We start from the raw sequence: 22,504 nt of genomic DNA on the forward strand, positions 1-22,504 counted from the left end.
ACTGATCTCTTCATTACATGCATGCGTACTTGCTCTTGGTAGTTAGGTTGTCCAGACTAGTCAGAAAAGGAAAAAGATAAAAAGATGACACAAGAGAATAATTGTCTCTTGATTCATCAATGGGAGGGACTGAGAAAATCGGGCCTACCCGTTAAAGGTCAGTTCTCTTATATTTATGTACATGGGGTTTTAATGGGTTTTATAGCCTGAGTTTAAAAAAATATATATAAAAATAAGAGAGAATTAAAAAAGAAAATGAACACAAAACAGCAAAAAAAAGGAAAAAACAAAACAAAGAAAACACTTTTTTTTTATAGTATAAATATATATTCTCTCACTGAAAAGTTGCATTCATAATTCTTCTATCTCTCCCCATATTTCATAGGAACTATGAATATATAGAGAAATTTTGAAAATTTCTATGGAAATATAAGAGAAATTTTGGGAATGGTAATCAATTTAATAATAAAATACAGAAGAGTGGCAAATTTAAAAAGGTGTCACAATTCTGTACATACAAGTAATAGAAGAGAAATCTGTGAGAATATGCAAAAAATATGGACGTGATTTTCAAACCAATAAAAAAATAGGTAATTTTCTGAGGGATGCAATTTTCCTGATGAGACAGACGTGTTATTTACAAAAGCACGTGTGGCAGTGGGAAAATTTACATCGGGGAGATAGGAAGTTATTTGATATTGAGAGTGGGGAAGTTATTGTTTAACTTTAAGTGTTTCTAGTACATACTCATGCAGAATAACTGTTTAAATTTACTATTATGTGGAGTATAGATGGCCTTGAAAAAAACTTGATTTAATGGATATTCCATGGTAACTAACATCCCTTCTCCCTATTAGTCTGTTAACTTGAGAGTTTACTCTGTCAACTAAATTCTTTGGGCAAGGAGAAGTGATTGAATTAATTGCTAACTGTTTTTAAATTTAGTATTATAATTGACACAACTTGATGATTATGTTTAACTTATTAAAACAGATATTGAAATTCTTGTTAAAACTTCTTGCACTGTTCAGTTTTTTTCTAGCAGAAAATTTAATTTATCAGTATTAAAAACTTTCCAGTTGGATTTCTAAAAGCTGGCAGGTATGCACATGTTTCAGTGTTTTTAAGGGATAAACTATGGCTGAAACTTCATTCTTAGTAGTGAATATTTTTCCTGTGTCCTGATTTGCTCTTCTATAACACAAAGTTCATTATCAGTTTTCTGATCCATTGCTGCTCGTACTCATATGCATCACTACAGATGCAATGTGGTTCACCCACCTTAAGGTGCTATAACAGGTGCATTCATTGTCTTAATAGTTCAGAGGCCTTCTGTTGTTGATTACTGCAGTAGAGGAGGCGCCTCCGTAGCCAGGTGGGAAGGAGCAGCAGTGCGTAGCACACGCTTCTTGATTAGACCGGGGTTCGAGCCCGTCACCACCAAATACGGAGGATGCGGAAAGGTCAGGGAATGACTACCGCATATCCCGGAGCAATATGGCCTTAGTTGCTAATGCTCCTAAAAACCAAATAACAACTGCAGTAGAACCTTATTTCTTTTTTAGTCAACAGTGTAATGGAGTTCATAATTTGGGAGATATGAGAAATGAACTTCCATTGAAAGTTTGTAAAGCCTAGACATCTATGAATTTATCTTAGATTTTTGTAAGGTATTTGACTTCAGAGCAGTTCTTATTGATTCATCATGGGCTTCATATTCACACTTTCTTGAATCTGAATATTCTGGTGATCTTGGTATATATGTGAATTATTATTATTTTTTTTTTCCAGGATTTTATTTGGAGAAAAAAGAAAAACTCCACGTCCACCAAGCAGTGTAAGGTAAATATTTTAGTCATATTTCATAATTAAGCTACATTTAATGGAGATTTCTTTGAAGTCTCTAATATCCTTCTGGTAAATGCAGATTGTTTCAAATGACTTCACTCATAAGCAGTGCTGTAGTTGTAAAATTAGCAGAAGGTATACTCTGTGAATGTTACATATGCAGAGAGTATACTCTGCTTATTAATAATTGAATTCCAGAGGGTATATGCCGTATACCCATGTGTGTGTGTGTGTGTGTGTGTGTGTGTGTGTACACACACATATGGCATATACAGTATATTAAAAATAATCAAACTATAAGTATTGCCTAAGAATCAAATTCTAATAAATTTATTTTTTAATTTTTGGTAAATATTTTAATATTTTTATTTACAAGTCTTTCAAAAACCAGAAGGTATATCCTATTCACCTAAAAAAATCCAGGGGTATACAGCATGTACCCTCCGCTACAGCCCTGCTCATAAGAAAATTAATGCTGATATGATTATTTAGGTTTCAAGGTAATTTAGCTATTGTGTTCTCCTGCACAGACATGCACATAATTTGATTATTTCATGCCATTATACAATTTTCCCACAGGTGATGACTTGAAATATCCTGTGTTGTGCAGTACATGTTATATGAAGTGCTGTAAGCAGGTTTCATCAATAAAATTCTTTAATGTCTCCACCCAGACTATATAAAAATGAGCTAAAATATTAAACAGAAAATGTATATAAATGTAAAAATGTATACAAGTAACCCTCTTATAACACGGTAGTTAGGTTCCTATAAAATCTCGTGTAATGCCAAACTGTGTTATACGGGACTAAGAACCAATACAAAAAGGGGGGTTATGTTCCAAAATCTAACAAAAATACATAATTTTTTTTATAACTATTGGAAACTTAAATTTTATTAAAAATAGTAATAACTGAACAAATGTTTTACAAATTACAATACCTAATATGATATATCAGTTAATGTACGTTCATTTAATTTTCTTCCTCTTCATTGCTGCTAAGCACAATCAAACAAGAACATTTTCTCAGTTTGCAGAATATCTTCATCTTCTGAACTTTCTTCTGCAGCATCTAGATTTCATGTTTCTTCTGCTATCTTTAAAATATCAGTATTCTGGGATTGTTTTCTTTTGCTTGATAGATCTTTGTAAATTGCATGGTATGGAGCTAAGTATTTTTTAACTTTGTGTTCCTTTTGAACTTTGTGTTCCTTCCAGTCAAAGGATCTGCATTAAAAAAATAATTTCTGGCTAAGTTTATGCTTTCCTGCATGCTTTTTAGTGTAAAATTTGGAACTACAGAATTTTCATCTGCGATATCATTCTCTAAATTGATTTGGTTTACCTCCAATGCCATTTCCACCAAATCTGCTTTGCCAGTCTCTTTTCTACCAGTAATATGTGAACACCTTCAGTAGTCACATCATCAAAACCATCTCCTCCTACCCACTTAGCAAGTTTTACTATCGTACTGATTTTGTTTTCTGCTGGTTGGACCATATTTCTTAATATGGTAAGAATTAAATGAAATAAAAGGATAAAAAGTAAATGAAATTGCATCAGTACACGATAGAAAGATCATATAAATGGGTTACTCTTCATGTATTGCTCTATTATGTCATCTGTTATCTTGTATGAAGACCTGTTTAAAATGTATTGATTCTTTGGTTTGAGTTAAGATTAAAGAAGTTGGATGATAGAGGAACTCCAACCAATAGCAGTGCTATGAATGAAATGTAGACTTCATAAGAATTAAGTGCCCAACTAAAAAGAGGAATTTACTTACCTTTCCAATGTAAACTAAAAATTATGGTTCAAAGCATTGAAATATATGAGTGACTGCTTCATACATCCAGTCATAATTAATGGAGAAAATATCATCACTGTAACAGCACCAAGAAAACAGGGACATGGTTGGGCAAGCCAAAATCTTTGTCTCGAGATCCTGCATCAGAAGGGTGGCCAATATAGAACTGCTAAGTGATCCCATGGTGGTACTTTTAATTTGACAAAGCATTCAGTATTGGAAAAATGCAGTGGTACTAGCCAGCCAGAGTTGGAGACAGGGACAATCCCAGTTTGGGACTAAAGAGGTTATAGCCCTTCTCTTTTTGATTGAAATAATATGGTTTTTTTAAATAATGTGTTACATCTAATGGCCAGTTTTTCAGGAAAATAGAGGTATACAGTGTTGTAATAAAAAATATTATAATGTAATCTACTTTGTTAATAAATAAAAGTAAAGTGCAGCCATTATCAACCCACTGCAGGGTGGAAGCCTCCTCAACAATTCATGCTGAGAGAAATGGACCATAATCTGCCACGCTGGTCCAGTGCGGGTTGACAGATCGACCGTATTCAGCAGTCAGGGGCTTGAACCCCGGTCTACTCAAAGAGCATGTGCTACTGCACTCCTGCTCCTGCCCACTCGGCTACGGAGGCTAAAAATGTTAATAAATACTTTGTTATAAATAGTTTGTATAAAATTAATAAAGAAGGTTTCTCAAAAGCCAATAGGGCTAGACTTTCTTCTTTTGTTTTTTGTAGGTTATTAGGCATAAACTGTAGTATAATTTCTTTAATTTCAGTGGGAACATGCCATCTCCTTCAGATAATTAGTTACAGGATGATCATTTAAATTATATATATCAATTTAAAAATATATATATATTCAGAATATATATTCAGAAAATTCTGAAATTGTATTAAGCACAAGTAGTTCTGGATTTTATTATGGCTTTATTCTATTAAAAAATTCCAAATGAGTAATGCCAAAATTACTTTAATTGAATATGGTACTGTGCTGTTTTTGATTTCAGTTCTTGTAACTGCTCTTTAATGCTAGCATATTATATCAGATGACGTGGCTCAGATTCTGTCGTCTTTGGATGATGTGGCTGATTCTGGTGTTGTTGTCAGATTCTGGTTTCAGATGATATGGCAGTGTCAGAAATTGTTTACATATACTGTATTGAACATATTGAAAAGGATAGTGCAAACGAAAAAATAGTGATAAGGCTAATTGTAAGAAATTAAGAGAAAAACTAACATTTGTGAGCTGCCTCCTGGAATAAATGTAGATAATTCTGCATGGTATTTTTTTTTTTTTTTTAAATAACACCTACTTGTACCTGTGCTTCCTGAGCAATAAGCTCATCTGTGCTTTATTCCTCTATTCTATCAATTTTAATCTTTTGATCCTTAATCATATCCTCCGTATGATAAATCAAACATTGAGGATATGTTACCACCCCTGCCCCGAAGAGGCAGATATCCACAATCTAGAGCCCAATTAAACTTTAAACTTCAAAGGCAAACTTCTATAAATTGTGATTCTTGTTCCAGCCAAATTAAAACTCTAAACATTTAAAATTCATCACTATATTTTTGTATTTTATACTTTTACAACATTTTCTTTTATGCAACTATAAACTCTAAACAATAAAATTCATCAATATATTTTTGTATTTTATATTTTATATTTTTTTTCCAACATTTCTTTTTTATACAACTATAAACTATAAGATCAATAAATTCCAATTCCAACTAAATCTCAACTCCATAAAAACACTATTTACATATATACAAATTTTTACAATTGTCTAATCCTGCTTACTTCTCTAGCGAACTCAGCAAAAGTTTCATTCCATTCTCTATTCTTAAACAAATCACTCCAGGTGTATGAGTCGGAGCCAGTCTGCCTAATTAACATATTCCTTGGTATATCATATCTTACACACTGCTGTAAAATATGCTCTGTATCCTCTCATCATCATCATCATCAGCCATTTTCAATCCACTGCAGGATGAAGGCCTCTCCAGCAACTTTCCAGTTCCTTCTGTTTTGAGCACTGGCCATCCATTTACTACCCACAAACTCATGAATTTCATCTATCCATCTCCGCCTTTGTCTTCCAGGTTTTCTTCTAGCTACTCTTGGGTACCATTCTGTTATTTTCTTAGTCCATCTGTCATCATGTCTTCGAGCTATGTGTCCTGCCAAAGACCATTTTAGTTCTTTAGTTTTGATAAGAATGTTCTTTACTTGAGTTTGCTGCCTAATCCATGTGTTTCTCTTCTTATCTAACAGTCTGATTCCCAATATAATTCGTTCCATTCTTCGCTGTATAGTTCTCAGCTTCTCTTCCATTCTTTTGGTGAGTGCCCAAGTTTCACTTCCATAAGTCATGGTGAGGAGTATACATTGGTTCATTATTTTACGTTTCAGACAAACTGGGATATTGCTCTTCAGTATATATGACTATATTTCCTGAATGCTATCCATCCAAAATTTATTCTTCTCTTGACTTCCAGCCATTTATCATTATTACAGCTAATAACTTGTCCCAGATAAGTATACGACTCCACCTTTTCAATTACTGCTCCTTCAGTCATTATTTCCCTTTCTGTGGTGGCGCCTCTGTAGCCAGGTGGGAAGGAGCAGCAGTGCATAGCACACGCTTCTTGATTAGACCGGGGTTCGAGCCCGTCACCACCAAATATGGAGGATGCAGAAAGGTCAGGGAATGACCACCGCATATCCCGGAGCAATATGGCCTTAGTTACTAATGCTCCTAAAAACCAAACAACAAACAAACAACAACAAACCTTTCTGTGGCATACTTGTTCATCATTACTTTTGTTTTAGCCATATTCATCTTTAGTCCAAAATTTACTAACTGTGCATAACTGATTAAGATTTTCCTCTAATTCTTTGGGATCGTGGCTTATGACCACAATGTCATCTGCAAATCGTAAATGGTTTAGGTACTCTCCATTCACGTTGACACATTGCGACCAGTCTAATCTTCTGAAAGCTTCCTCAAGGGCAGCAGTAAACAGCTTCAGAGATATTGTGTCTCCTTGTCGAACTCTTTTCTCGATTTTAAATTTCATACTGTCTTTGTCTAGTCTAATAAAGGAGGTAGCGTTCTCATATATTTTCTTCAAAATCATAATATATGGGGTATCTATGCCTTGTCTTTCCAGTGCCCGAAACATTGCCTTATGCTGTATGGAGTCAAATGCCTTTTCATAATCCACAAGTGCCAGGCATAATGGTGTTTTATATTCATTTGCTTTCTTCATTAGCTGTGATATTACGTGAAGGTGATCCATAGTTGAGAATCCTGTCCTAAAGCCAGCTTGCTCTTTTGGTTGATTCTCATCAAGTATTCTTTCTAATCTGTTAGTAATGACCCTTGTGAACAACTTGTAGATGTGGGATAACAAGCTAATTGGTCTATAATTTCCAATTTCTGATTTATCTCCTTTCTTATGTAGCAAAACTATGATTGTATTATTCCACTGCTTAGGTGTCACACCTTTTCTAATGCACTTTGTGAAGAGCCTTGCCAGTTTTTGTGTTATGTCTCTTCCTCCCAATTTTAACAACAACTCTACAGTAACTTCATCTTCCCCCAGGGCTTTCCGATTCTTCATTTTCTTCAATGCATGTCTACCTCATCAGGAAGAATATCGGGTATGTCGTACGTGTTGCTAATTTGCAATCCATCTTCCCCACTGCTGGCATCATTCCCTCGCTCCTTGTATAATTCTCTATAGTAGTCTTCTGCTATTTGAATTATGCCTTCTTTGCTGTTTATAAGTACACCATCGTTATTCTTCAGTTTCAGTATCATTTGTCTTTCTGTGTTACTGCTCATGGCTGCTGATTTAAATCCTTTGTTTTTCCTTAATGCTTGTTCTATTTTTCTTGTGTTAAATCTTCTTATGTCCTCTCTGAGTCTCTTTCTAATGGCTTTGCATAACTCAGTATACTCAATTTTCTCCTTATCAGTGTTTATCTTGCTCTTCATTTGTCGCCTTCAGTTCATCATAACAAGTGTTTCTTGACTAATTTTTTCTTCCTTGGATTTCTTTTTCCCTATAGGTTTCTTAGGCTTTATCACTTTCAGAAAGTTGTAATATTCCTCGTCGATATCTTGGTCCTGAGACGTCTGCAGAAGCTCAAACTTGTTCTTAAGTTCCAGTACATACTGCTTTTTCTCCTCTTCTGTTATCTCAAAGACCTTTGTATTCTTTACTCGAGTCAGTTTTTTCCTTTCCTACATCTATATCAAGTGTACATCTTACCATTCTATGATCACTTCCAACATTTACCTTATTCAGGACGGTAACATCATTCACAATATATCTTCTGTTAGTGAGGATGAAGTCGATTTCATTAGTTAATCCATTTGGACTCTTCCATGTCCACTTTCTGTTCACCCTTTCCTTGAAAAAAGTGTTCATTACTGACAATCCTTGAGATTCTGCAAATTCCACAAGTCTTTCGCCTCCTTCATTTCTTTCACCAATTACAAAATTTCCTATCGTTCCCCTTTCTGCACTGTTTTGTCTTTTTCCAACTTTAGCATAAGTCCCCCATAATAATAGTGTAGTGGGTTTTCTGCTCATCTAGAAGACTCTCAATTTCGGTGTACATTTCTTCAACCTCTTCATCATCACGGCTCAATGTTGGTGCATAAATCATTATAACCTTTAGCTTGTACCTCTTAGAAATCTTGAGTATTAGTCTTGACACCCTTGGTGATGTACTTTTGAATTCCAAAATGTTGTTTTTTTTTTTAAATCTTTATGGATTACAGAGGATACAGATTTTTTAAATCTGTATCCTCTACCATCCCACAAATACACATTGGATTTTTTTCTGCACCAAGCTCTACCAGTCTCTTCTTTAACCCATGTCCAGTTATTAACATTGTTTGGAACATTCCTAGACCAGACCAAGAGGAAATCTCTTTCATAGTTTTCATCCCAGGCAGAAAGGCAAAGGTAACATGCCCCTTAGCAGAACCGTTCCATCTTTCCTGCCATATACAATCTATATCTTGCTGCAACCTTTTCTTTTCTACTTTCAAATCGTGTCTTCCATACTCTCTTCCCTCTTCTCTACAAGATTTTATTCCCATAAGTTCTGTTCTCTTATTATTCTTAATTGCATATTCCATTGTCTTTTTAAGTATAATCAGATCCACTGGTTCCTTTCTTGCAATAACTTGCAGAGCATCATTTGAAATGGTTCTGCAGGACCGCGTCACTGCCAGAATGTCAAATCTCTGTGCTGAAATAAGACTTCTTTTAACGTGGCTATTAGTCACTCTATGACCCCAAGCCCCACATGCATATGTCACAATCGGTAGAAATATACATTTATAGAGGAGGTCTAAGGACTTGCCTTTCACTCCCCATTCTACCTTTGTGACTTTCCTAATTTTTAAATAAATCATCCTCACTTTATCTCTTAATTTCTGCACGAGGCAAAAAGGACATCCTTTCATCCACATAAACTCCTAGGTACTTGACCAAAGGGGCATATGCTATCGTCGTACCAAATATTTTTGCAATTCTGCATGGGATATATGAAAGTGTTGTACAATGGAACATTAGGCTTAAAAATGGACTTACCGACAGTGGTTTGTCAATATAGCACATTAGTATTTTTTTTTTTTTTTTTTTTTTTATGAGAACCCCAAACATGAGAGGTATTAGAACCTATAGTACTTAGTACCGTGCTTGAGTATGAAAGCTAGCAGCGAGAAACACTGTGGGCAGGCACGGAAGAGAGCTTTGAATATATGGTTGAAATGGTAGGTTATAGGAACATTATTCTAACTGCCTTAGAATAATGTTCCATTGGATTGAATGAAGACCATATAATAATACTTGGTTAGATTGTGATTTGTTATCCTGAAGTAGCAACCTAAGTCTGATTTTGAGACTTGGTAGTCTACATAATAATTGATCTTAAGTTTCTTAATGTTATTATTTTTGTCTTGATTAATTGGAAGGCATTTTAGGAATAATTATTGAAAACAGAACAAGTTGACAAAATATTTTTAAGAATAAGTCAAAATGAAACAGAAAAATATTAGAGCATAGAAATTACTAGATTGTGAGAGTTTTGGCTTAGGGATGCATGCACGCACCATTTTTTTGAAATCCATTTTTTGGGGCATTTTGCACAATTAACTGTTGCACAAAATGCTGCATGTAATTTTGGTATCTGTCTATTGCCAATCTGTCTATTGCCAACTGGTCTATTGGTAACTGGCTTGTGAATCAGCATGACTGCCAGGCAAAACTGGCTTTTGTATGTATGAGAATATGTAATATCAAGTATATTCAAGAAACTCAGCAATGTCATAACTGGAGAGAAGATTTTTATTAATTTATTAAACTTTTATTGTAAGTAATTCTATCTAAAATTTGTTGTAGTGTTCGATCACTAACTTATGATCCTGTGGAGAAAAGGCCATCATCTGCTGTCAAGCTTGAACCTCTAACTGTTCGAAAGGTGAGAAAAATAAACCTTTGTATTATTGTTTTGTGTATATATCTTGTTATTATACAGGCAACCTCCGTATAACATGGTACTTCTACAACACGGTTTCACTCTAACACGATTGATAAATTGCAGCAATCCTTGTACAACATAGTACTTATATAACACAGTTTCGCTCTAACACGGTTAGAGAATTGTGGAAAACCTCGCATAACAAGGTATTTTTGAGCTTTTGTGCGTGGGGGGGGAACCCTGCATGCTGGATATAATTTTTTTAACGTTTCCATTCTCTTTTGTGAATCCCTGATTTTTGTACTAGTCGTTATGCAAAAAAAAAAAAAAAAAAAAAAAAACTGTTGGGAAATCCCTGTATTTTATTTCGTTTGGAAATCCCAGTGTTAGGTCCTGTACTATTGAACTTGTGGAAAAAAATCTAGATTTCAAACTTTTATTACTATTTGATAACACGCCAGGCCATCTAAAAGATTTCAGTCATCAAAATGTTGAAGTAATATTTCTACCACCTAATACAACTTCTTTAATTTACCTTTAAAACTCATTACATCAGAAAATCATTACAATGGATTTTGGAAAAAAATTAATTCCGAATCTGTTGAAGTGATGGAGCACGAAAACATCAAAATAAAACCAACCATCAACATTAACTGAATGTTGGAAAAATGTATGGCCAGAGTCAGTTCATTCAAGAAATATGGTCGACCTGGCAGAAATCGGAATTAGTGCAATAGTACAACTTGCTAAGTCGGTAGGAGGAGAGGTTTTGATGATATGATTACTGAAGATATTCAAGAATTACTGGTAGAAAAAGAGGCTGGCAAAGTGGATTTGGTGGAAATGGCATCGGAGGTAAACCAAATCAATTCAGAGGATGATAGCGCAGATGAAAAATCTGAATTTCCAAATTTTACACTGAAAAGGATACAGGAAGGCATAAACTTAGCCAGGCAATTAGAATCTTATTTTTTGGATGTAGATTCTTAAACTGAAAGGAGCACAAAGTTCAAAAGAGAGCTTCAAAAATGCTTAGCTCCATACCATGAAATTTGCAAATATCTATCAAGCAAAAGTAAACAAACCAGATTACTGATTTTTTAGAGAGAGCAGAAGATACACGAAATCTAGATGCTGCAGAGAAGGTGAAGATATTCTCGTTTGGTTGTACTTAGCAGTGATAAAGAGGAAGAAAATTAAATGAACATATATTATCTGGCATATATGCATCACAGTTTGTAAGGCGTTTTGTTCAGTTATTACTATTTTTAATAAAAATTAAGTTTCCGATAGTTATAAAAAGGTACACTTTTTGGAACTTAACCCCCCTTTTTTGTACTGGTTCTTAGTCCCGTATAACATTTTTAAAAATTTTTTTATGAAAACCCCGAACATAAGAGGTATTAGAACCTATAGTACTTAGTGCAGTGCTTGGGTTCGTAGCTTTATCATTCAAAGTAAAACCATTCAAAGTACTTAGCAGTGATAAAGAGGAAGAAAATTAAATGAACATATATTATCTGGCATATATGCATCACAGTTTGTAAGGCGTTTTGTTCAGTTATTACTATTTTTAATAAAAATTAAGTTTCCGATAGTTATAAAAAGGTACACTTTTTGGAACTTAACCCCCCTTTTTTGTACTGGTTCTTAGTCCCGTATAACATTTTTAAAAATTTTTTTATGAAAACCCCGAACATAAGAGGTATTAGAACCTATAGTACTTAGTGCAGTGCTTGGGTTCGTAGCTTTATCATTCAAAGTAAAACCAACTGTCAACATTAACTACTGAGTTGTTGGTAAAATGTATGGCCAGAGTCAGTTCATTCAAGAAATATGGTCAAATCGCAGAAACCGGAATCAATGCTATAGTACACCTTGGTTCTTAGTCCCATATAATATATATTTTTTTATTTTTATGAAAACTCCAAACATGAGAGGTATTAGAAGCTATAGTACTTAGTACCGTGCTTGGGTTCATAGCTTTATTGCTCAAAGTAAAACCAACTAACATGGTTCTACACTACATGAGATTTTATAGGAACCTAAATCCATGTTGTACGAGGGTTACCTGTACTCCTAGGTGAGTTAGCACATACGCATAATGCAGCTGTTGTGTTTATCATGTCCATCCATCCATTTGGATTCCTTTTAGATGGATTTTTGTAATATTTTATATTTGCCTTTTAGAAAGATTCATTAAGTCTTCTAAAATTTCATTAAAATTGGATCAAATCTAACAATTTCCTTTTTATTTCATACATATCACATAGGCTGTCCATATACCATATATTGTAACTGAAGGTGGATATTGTTTGTCTTCCCTGTGCTGGTTGGAGGAATGAATGGGCAGTGTGACAGTTGCGTAGAAACCAAATTTTCGTGGTTCACACATAAAAGTTGTTGCTTTTTACTATTTGCTAGTGCACCTGAAATGTAATACATTTCATGCATTAACTAACTTTTTTTTTTCATTTTTCTGTATGTTTATTTATGTGTATGTGTTTATAACAACTGATGTTTTAACATAAAATGAACAATAAGCCATTGTTCAACATGAGTAGTAATTTGTTGTGTTTACTTTTGCTTCACTGCTGTATCGTTGGCAATATTTTGCTCTGTAATGAACACTGCAATTTTTTGATGATGTTTATCATCTGTGTATACTTAATGACTTGTCATTAATCATACCCAGATGGTCTACAGGTCTGTAGATCATCTTATTTTGAGATAGGTATATCAGAATACAAAATGTATTCTGATATCCATACATGTGTTCATTTTAATTTAATTAAAAAGCATGCCTATTGCCTCAAAATATATAATTTTCCTTTTCATTTCAAGAAATTAAGGACAGATTTAAAAGCCTATTCACACCCTTTTTTCAGTCAGCAAACTACAACTTCCAAGTTTTAACTGTATATTGATAAATGTCCAAAAAAACTGTCATATTAGGGCTACCTGAGTGTATTATGGACATAATTGCATGTGTTTTTTGGTTAGTTTGCTTGTTTTTCCTGGTCAAAAAACCTGGGTTTCCAGGGGAAGGGAAACCTTGTTATCTTCACCTGAAACTGATTAATGAACCCACAAGGTGAAAAAAGCCCATAAAAGTTCCTTGTGTCATTTATGGAATTTAAACCTGGATCTTTTTTCACCCAGTTTAGGGACAATGGTGATTATAACCACTGTGTTACTTGTGATAACCTCAATAAGTAATACCTAATCCATTTTTATCCCATTGCAGTAAATGTACAGTGTGTGATAGTGTGGTGTGTTCTTTATGATCCCCATGTAAGCATTTCATTAGTTTTTTACTAGCATGTAAAGCTGCTTCTTAGCTAAATCATCAAAACATAGAATGTATTGAGATAAGTCTTGCTCCTTTATTATTATCATAGTAAGTAGTATCCATTTTTATTCCGTTTTTAGAGTGAAACCTATTTGGACATTACAGTGAAACCTGACTAATTTGGACCTTCTGTAATTCAATACCGTCTTTCTTATGCATGTATTTTATTTATAAAGAATGGAACAGGCATTTTTCTTAAATGAGAATTTAATGATGCAATTTTTTTTATAATGGTTTTTATAATCTGTAAAAGAAGCAAGACCATACAGAATAAAAAATTAAATGCAAATGAGAGCATTGAAGCATTGTTATTACAGTAGACTTTCAGAATAACCTCATCTTCGGGGATTCAAGATGCCGTTATTTCGATTTTTCTGTTATCAAGAAAGTTTTGTTTTAAATATATTTAGTGCAAAAATAGTGAGGCTAAAAAAGAAATAGAATGATTAAGAATTCAATTTTATTAAATGCACATAAAAAACATAAACATGTTGACGATCCAATGTACCCTGCCATTAATATACTCCTACTTATGCCTGTTCTATTTTCTATTTTTACATCAAGTTTGTCACTGAGTTTTAATGTTGTTCTTCTTTTCTTCTCTATATGACGTTTATTAACATTAGGAGTCATAGTGAGGGGTTTTTAGTTTAAAATAAATGTAAAACAGCGTACAATCCGTGATATCAGTACAGAATTCACTTTCAAAATGGCAAACTTAAACAAATACAATAAACATGTGACTTGCCGTTTTCTTTTTTTCAGCACCGATATCAATGTGCTGCTATTTTGAATGTTCTGTTATTTGGGGTGCCATTATTTCGACAGTCTACTATATTTCTAATTCATGCAGCTGCCCAATTTTCTACTGAAATTTTATCGATTGACAATGGCAATATCAAGTGTCTTTTCTTATCTCTCAATACTACAGCCCATATAGAATCTGCAGATCAGGGAGTCATACTTGGCTGGAAGTGTTTATATTGATTGAAACAGTTGACAGCCAAACACAAAAGGAGAAATGAGAATGGTCAATATTAAAGACCAGAATATCTGTGGCGAATATTTTGTCAAAACCGTTTCTGAGAAGAAGTAAAGATTGATATCAAAAGTAAACTCTCCCTTGGCTCCCTTTGCTGCAAGCTAAGGTATCAGTGGGATGGACTCAGGTAATAAAATGACTGAAATTACAATTTGATAATTTTTTACATGTATAATTATATCATCCTTGTAAAAAAATTACAGTTATTGCACAAAAATCATTAGAATCTGGAAACTGTTATTGTAAAGTTGTCCGTAAACAAAAATGCCAACTTCATTGAAAGTCTGACCATGAGATTTATTGATTGTGATGACAAAAGCTAAGAAACTTTTCATTTCAAAGTAAAGCGGAGGAGAAATTGTTGAAGTTAAACATAAGAAAGGCACCTGGGGTGGATGGGATCTATCCAGTTATATTAAAGGAGGTAGCAAAGGAAATAAGCAAACCCTTAGCCATAATTATGAGAGCATCCTTGGACTCAGAGGAGGTCCCCACGGACGAGAGATGTGCAAATGTATCCCCAATTCATAAAGGGGATATAAGGGGTGACATGCCAAGTTAGTTTAACTTCTATTCTGGGGAAAATAATGGAGTCACTGGTTAAAGATGCATTACAGGATCATCTAGACAAAACTGTAGTAATTCAGACACAGCATGCATTGAATAAGGTGCCTCCTTAGCCAGGTGGGCAGATGCAGCAGTGCGTAGCACACGCTTCTTGATTAGACCGGTGTTCGAGCCCGTGACCACCAAATACGGAGGATGCAGAAAGGTCGGAATGACCACTGCATGTCCCTGGAGCAATATGGCCTTAGCATTAGCATTAGTAGAGGCATTTGATGCAAAAAAGCAAGCTTATGCAGCATCAGCCAAAAAAAAAAAAAATAATAATAAATAAATAAATAAATAAAAAATAACCACTTCCACTTCACCTCTCTGTTCGTTCGAAATACCTGTCCAGCTGAGCCTTAAACTTATTTACGCTATCAACTTTCACGACAAGGAATGGAAGTCTATTCCACCAACCAACCACCCGCTGGCTAAAGGCAAATTTTCTCATGTCTATCCTACATCTGTCTTTTCTCAATTTGAATTTATGCCCTCTCAGGTGATTATTCTGAGCAAGAGGAAGAATCCCATCAGCATTGAGCATGCTCAAACCATTCAAGGCTTTATACACCTCTATCAGATCACCTCGCTGGTGCCTAGTCCCCAGACTCTGTAATTTGCAAAACTTAAGCCTTTCTTTGTAAGAGCACCCCTTTGTTCCATTCACTAATCTTGTTGCCCTTCTCTCTACTCATTCCAGCATCTCTACATCCTTCTTGAAATGAGGCCTCCAGACCTGTATACAGTACTCTAGGTGTGGCCTGACCATTGCCTTATACAAGGGAATAATTACCTCCTTATCCCTTCTAGAAAAATTCCTGTATATCATTGACAAGACACCATGAGCTACTCTTGCAGCCCATCTGCACTGCTCAGAAAACTTCATATCTGCCTGCACAACCACCCCCAGGTCCCTTTCATTCTCTACCACTGTCAGTGTAGTACTACAGAGTTGATACGTTGCTCTGGGGTTTCCCATATGTAGTACTTTACATTTGTCAATGTTAAACTTCATTTTCCACCTCTCAGCCCATCTGCTCAACCTTTCCAGATCCTGTTGCAGTAGCATAGTGTCAGTAGTGTCCTTGACAACCCTGCCAACCTTTGTATCGTCTGCAAACTTGGACATTAAGCTGGATATACCATCATCAGTATCATTTATAAATACAGAAAACAATAATAGATCCAATACTGAACCCTGAGGGACTCCACTAATAACATTAGTCCACGATGAGCAGTGTCCATTGATTGCCACTCTCCGTCTTCTCCCCCTCAACCACCCCTTTATCCATAGCAGCAATTTGCCTCCAATGCCACACTGCTCCAATTTGTGCAGCAGTCTTCCATGTGCAACAGTATCAAAAGCCTTTCTAAGATCCAAGTATATAATATCAAAGTTATTCCCTGCATCCAGTTCTTTTGTGACTGCATCATAGTATCCATTCAAATTGGTCAGGAAGACTTTCCCTTAACAAAACCATGCTGTGTCTGAAGCTATAACTGAAGTCTTGTCTAGATGATCCTGCAGCGCTTCTTTAACGAGTGCCTCCATTAATTTTCCAGGAACAGAAGTTAAACTAACAGGCCTATAATTACTTGTGTCGCCCTTTGATCCTCCTTTGTGAATTGGGGTCACATTTCCACATCTCCAGTCCATGGGTACTTCCCCTGAGTCCAAGGAAGCTCTCATAATTATGGCTAAGGGTTTGCTTACTTCCTTTGCTGCCTCCTTTAATATAACTGGATAGATCCCATCCACCCCAGGTGCCTTTCTTGTATTTATCTTCAACAATTTCTCCTCCACTTTACACTCAGTTATTACAAGATTCTCTAGCTTACTGCCAGAGTTGAATACACCTCTGGCATTCCCCTCGCTGAATAACTCCTCATGTGTGAATGTCGATGCAAAATATTCATTCAGTTTGTTAGCTACCTGAGCAGGATCATCAACTGTTGACCCATCAATATCAAGTGGACCGATCTGATTCATCCCCTTCCTTCTAGAGTTTACATAAGTAAAGAACTCTTTGCTGTTTTTCTTTGCATCCCTTGCCAAAGATTTCTCGTAATCTGCCTTCGCCTGCCTAACCTTCTTTGTAACTTGGTTACAGATCAACTTGTAACAGATCACGTGTTAATTTGTATGTATCCCATGCATTTTTCTTCTCTGCCGTATGTCTCATTAGTTCATCTGACATCCACTTAGGCCTAAACCTTGAACAATATTTCTTAGTTGGTATGTAAAGCCCAGTAGCTTCCAAGATAAATTCTTTGAATGCTTCCCATTTTTAATTTGTTGTTGGTAACATCATCATCAGTTGGCTCCACTGTATAGAATTTAAATACTGTCTCAGACCATTGTAGTCGCCTTTACGAAAGCAAAAACCCATCCCTTTACCCCTGATGGTAGTTACCTCTTTAAGTAAATCCCACTTCAGCACACTGTGATCACTGCCACATAGTGGTTCCTTTATCTGCAGATTCTTAATGCATGAAGAATCACTACTGATAATCAGATCAAGAGTATACTTCATCTAGTTGCCTCCCAAACATGCTGATGAAGAAAACAATCATCCAATAAATCCACAAAAGCCTTGCTAATGTGTGAGTGACCAACCCCCAAATTCCAGTCAATATCTGGGAAATTAAAATCCCCCATTATAAGACTCTCTGATTTACTGGCCCACTCTATTTCCCTGTACAGTTTCTTATTATACTCATCAGAGTCATTAGGCCTACAGCACACTCCTACTCTCAATTTTGATCTCCCAATGCTTATGTCACACCAAACTGACTCGACACTGAACTGTCCAGCAATGTCGACTGGCTTCACTTCTTTGGATTTTATGTATTTCTTAACTAATAGCATAACCCCTCCTCCCTTCCTATCCTGTCTATCCTTTCTGTACACATTGTACTCCCCAAATTTCAGTTCTGCATTCCTTATATCTGTGTGACACCACGTCTCTGATATCCCAACAATATCTGCCTTTGATGTTTTGAGCAATACCTCAAATTCATCAAATTTATTTACCAAACTCCTAGCATTGGTGTACACACAAGTATACATGCACCTGTTCCTATTCTTAGCTACCCTAACACAACCCACATGTTTACTTGTACCGCAATGACTCCCAGCAGTCTCTGAAATACCCTGCATCTTGTTTTCCAGGCTCCCCAAATTTCAGTTCTGCATTCCTTATATCTGTGTGACACCACGTCTCTGATATCCCAACAATATCTGCCTTTGATGTTTTGAGCAATACCTCAAATTCATCAAATTTATTTACCAAACTCCTAGCATTGGTGTACACACAAGTATACATGCACCTGTTCCTATTCTTAGCTACCCTAACACAACCCACATGTTTACTTGTACCGCAATGACTCCCAGCAGTCTCTGAAATACCCTGCATCTTGTTTTCCAGGCTGCCCACACCAATGCTGCTCATTCCAATAGAAGCAGTGTAAGAATCACTTTCACCTCTGCCAGTGGCTACTGTTAATCTATTAGTCCTTGTACCCCCCCCAAGCTAGCAGTTTTCCAAAACCCACCTAACACTGCCTCAATACTATCAGCAAATATTCTTGCACCCTTTCTATTTAAGTGTATCCCATCCCTGTAGAAGCAGTCTCTCCTGTTAACAAGTACAGACCAAGGCGAAAAAAATTCTACCCCTTGAGCCTTGCACAATCTTTCCAGGGCCGAATTGATCGACAGGGCTCTCATCATATACTCCCTCCTATTGTGTCTGAGCAGAATTGCAGACACTTTCAAATTCAACCCTAATTCACGGCTTTTTTTCAACAGTGACCTGTACTTGTTAAGTAATTCCGCCGGTCTCCTACTCTTAATATCATTAGTGCCAACGTGTACAACTGTTTCACCTTTTGTGCCCTTAAAAGATGATATCCGCTCTACAACGTCATCAACCTTTGCCCCTGGCAGACATACCCTGTTCCTGTTCCACCTATCCTTTTTACAAAGCAAGTTTTCCGTTTCCCTGACAATAGAGTCACCAACAACCACTAGTTCCTTTGGGACCAGCGCATTCTGCCTTGGGGGCTGCCGCTGTGTTGCGTGATGACCAAGTGCAAGCTCTGGCATTGGTGTGGGCAGCTGAGAGCTTGATGGGCCCTCACTTTTAATCCTTTGAGGGCATCCACCCTGTCCTTCAAGCTCTCATATAGGCCCATAACAATGCTGAGTTGTCGCCTGATTTCCTTACACTCCTTGCATCGTGCACACACACAAAGACATCCCCCCATGGCAGTGTCATGTCTCGTACCTGACTGCTCCACAAACATCAAGCAAGTGGTGCATTTTAATAGGCTGTGATTCAGAGGGCAACTGCCCCCTCAACCTTAGTTGCTAATGCTCCTAAAAACCAAATAACAACAAATATTATTTGATGGTCTTTGGTTTTTATCAATCCCATAGGGAGTCTGAATGTTTGTTCAAACATTCGGACTCTCTATGGGATTGAACACCAAGTACTCCAACCTTTTCTTTCAGGTATCAATCTTTATATGTGTTACTCTGATGACGTGTTAGTAATAGGAGACAAGTCCACTATTGATAGTCTTTTTATTAAATTTAATGCAATACATGAAAGACTTAAATATACCCTTGAAGTAGAATCTGACAACAAGATTAATTTCCTCAATCTTACAATATACAAGACAGGCACTAAATTAGGAACTAAAATTTATAGGAAAGATATACACACACAGGGAAGTATTTACACTTTCAATCACATTACCCACTCAGCACTAAAAAGTCCATTCTTTATAACCAGATTTATAACACTATTAAATACACCTCTTTACAAGATGATTTATCTACAGAATTACAGTATTTCACAAAAAAGTTCACAGCTAGAAAATGCCCTTTACAATCAATTAGACCAAATTTCCCAAACTTACTCGGTTCACGGTACCCTTAGTGTCCCAGTAATTTTTACACGGTGCCCCTAGGCCAAAAGAAATACCTAATACAGTGGTTTTCGACTTTTTAATAATCTGATTGTGTGTATTAAAAAAATATGTTATATAATTGTTATTATAATAATAAATTATAAACAAAATTACAATTCATAATACAAATTATACATACTTATGTAATAATTTTATTCTTTATATAGAGGTACTAAATAAACATCAATTATAGATTACCACAAAATTAAAAAGATATGGTACAATGGATACCGTACACCTTTTTATAATGAAATAGATATATAAATTTCAATAAAAAAAAAAAAAAAAAAGTTTAAGTAACTTATACCCAAATTACATGGTACCCTAGAATGTTGTTGCGGCACCCTGGTTGAAAACCACTTGATTAGATATACAATCTCCATTGTAGGAAATAGGATCAATAATCCATGCAATCACAATACCAACCAGAACAACAAACAAAACACACGGATCATCCTTCCCTATCACAGTCAACTCGCTAGACAGCTTTGTCAAGTGTTTTCCAACACAAGCATAACATTAACATTTTAATCATATAACAAACTGGGGACTATATTTAACACATACAAAGAAACACATAAATATTCAATATGTGACATCAGCAATATCATCTACTTGATTAAATGCCAATCTGATTGTAATGCATGCTATATTGGGAGTACCACCATTAAATAAGGCGCAACTAGAATTTCTAACACACATGCATATTATCACCACAATAGCTTTAAAACTAATCAAGCCAGCATGGAACTTGCACACCATGTACAGTTCCATGATCACAACCCTCTAATCGATTCAGCCATTACAGTTATAAAATTAAAATCAAGTTATAAACTTTTCCAGCAGGAAGCACTTGTTATAGAATGGTGTCGTTGTAACACCACATTAGATGTTTTAAACACGAAATTTCCAACAAACCTTTCCCCCATTTGGAACCTTGCACATGTCAAGTTCCCACATGTCCTAAAATGCATCATGGGAACTTAGGATCTCTTTAAGTACACAACTTCTCTTTTTCTTTCATTATTGCCAACCGAAGACGTTATCACAAAAGTCATCTGTTATGACTATTGGCTTTATTTATTAATTTTCACAGTTTTAACAAATTTTAAATAGGACAACCAGAGGATGGAGCAGTGCATGTCTTCCTCTTTTGGGCAAAAATTTTTAATTATGGTTTTAATAGTCTCTACTCTATTTATATTTTAACAATTTTATTTTTATGTAACTTAATTAAGTTTCCACAACTTTTGCCTAAAACACCATACAACTAAATAGTTATTTGAGGTGAGTATCCTCAATTTAAGCTTTACTATTAATTTTATCAAGTTAAATTTCAAAATAACAATACATTAAGAAGTTCTATCAATTAACTAACTAACAAGGTTAGTTAAAAAATATTTTCTATTAACAACAACCATGCTGTGTTTTCTTTGGAATGCCATTTCTACCTCTGTCCTGTGTCACATTCTTCTTTCTCGCTCCATAATTCTCTCTCTCTCTCTCTCTGCACCAAATTCAGAATAAGCTGTCTCTAGTTACCTATTTCACTCTTTTAGACCTTTACTTTTGTGTTGGCATCTTTTTGATCCAAAGAAATGTCTCATGAGTCCAATTTCATCCTCATAAAAATAGTTAGTAATTTTAAATATGACATATGTGGATGAAATAAGTTAATAATGGATTTCTCTCCTTTTTTTTAAAGCTGTTGCTAATTAATGCTTAGCTTACTTGCATCATTTTCATTTATTAATACTGTATTAATTTGCAAATTGTTATTCAAGCAGAGTAATTTACTTAATTATTATTCAGATTTTCTTATGGTGATGGAAAATCTGTAGATATGATTTTACAATGATAATTAACTTATTTAATAATAATATATTTTATCATTATTTTATAATAGGCAAAATCAACACCTATAGTGGAAGAACTCAAATTAGAACCAATTGTAATCAAAACACCTCTAATTGCTCGTCCACCAAATGTTCATAAAATGAAGCATAAAAGTGATACATCTATGGCATTACTTCCACCTGCTGGTATGTATAGGTATGAATATATGTACAGAGTAAATTTAGAAATATTCACAGTAAATCTCTTCAAAGTGAAAAGAAGCAAATGCCACAAGTTTAGACAAATACACCAACTGTTTAAATAAACTGATTTAATGATAAAATAATACTGAATAGTATACTGAAATGATACAATAAAAACGATACAATAAAACTGTAGAATAATAATTTACCAAAAACTGATTTACTTTAAAACAAATAAAAATGATAGTGACAAATGGGCCTGGAGTACTGGGGTCCATAGTTTAACAGATATTTATTTAAAGTATACCCAGTATAA

General features: G+C 35.2%; 1 protein-coding gene across 1 annotated transcript in view; it reads left to right on the top strand.

Annotated features, from left to right (window-relative positions):
* Positions 1–22,504, top strand: part of LOC150089892 (armadillo repeat-containing protein 2) — a 257,400-nt gene that overhangs the window by 35,471 nt on the left and 199,425 nt on the right. The window contains exons 4-6 of the mRNA XM_090390120.1: positions 1,792–1,842; positions 10,091–10,169; positions 22,056–22,191. Of these exons, the coding sequence (XP_090246246.1) occupies positions 1,792–1,842; positions 10,091–10,169; positions 22,056–22,191 (266 nt within the window). The remainder of the gene's footprint in view (positions 1–1,791; positions 1,843–10,090; positions 10,170–22,055; positions 22,192–22,504) is intronic.

The sequence above is a fragment of the Mastigoproctus giganteus genome, chromosome 2, assembly GCF_048544385.1.
Source record: "Mastigoproctus giganteus isolate SK-2022 chromosome 2, ASM4854438v1, whole genome shotgun sequence".
NCBI lineage: Eukaryota > Metazoa > Arthropoda > Arachnida > Uropygi > Thelyphonidae > Mastigoproctus > Mastigoproctus giganteus.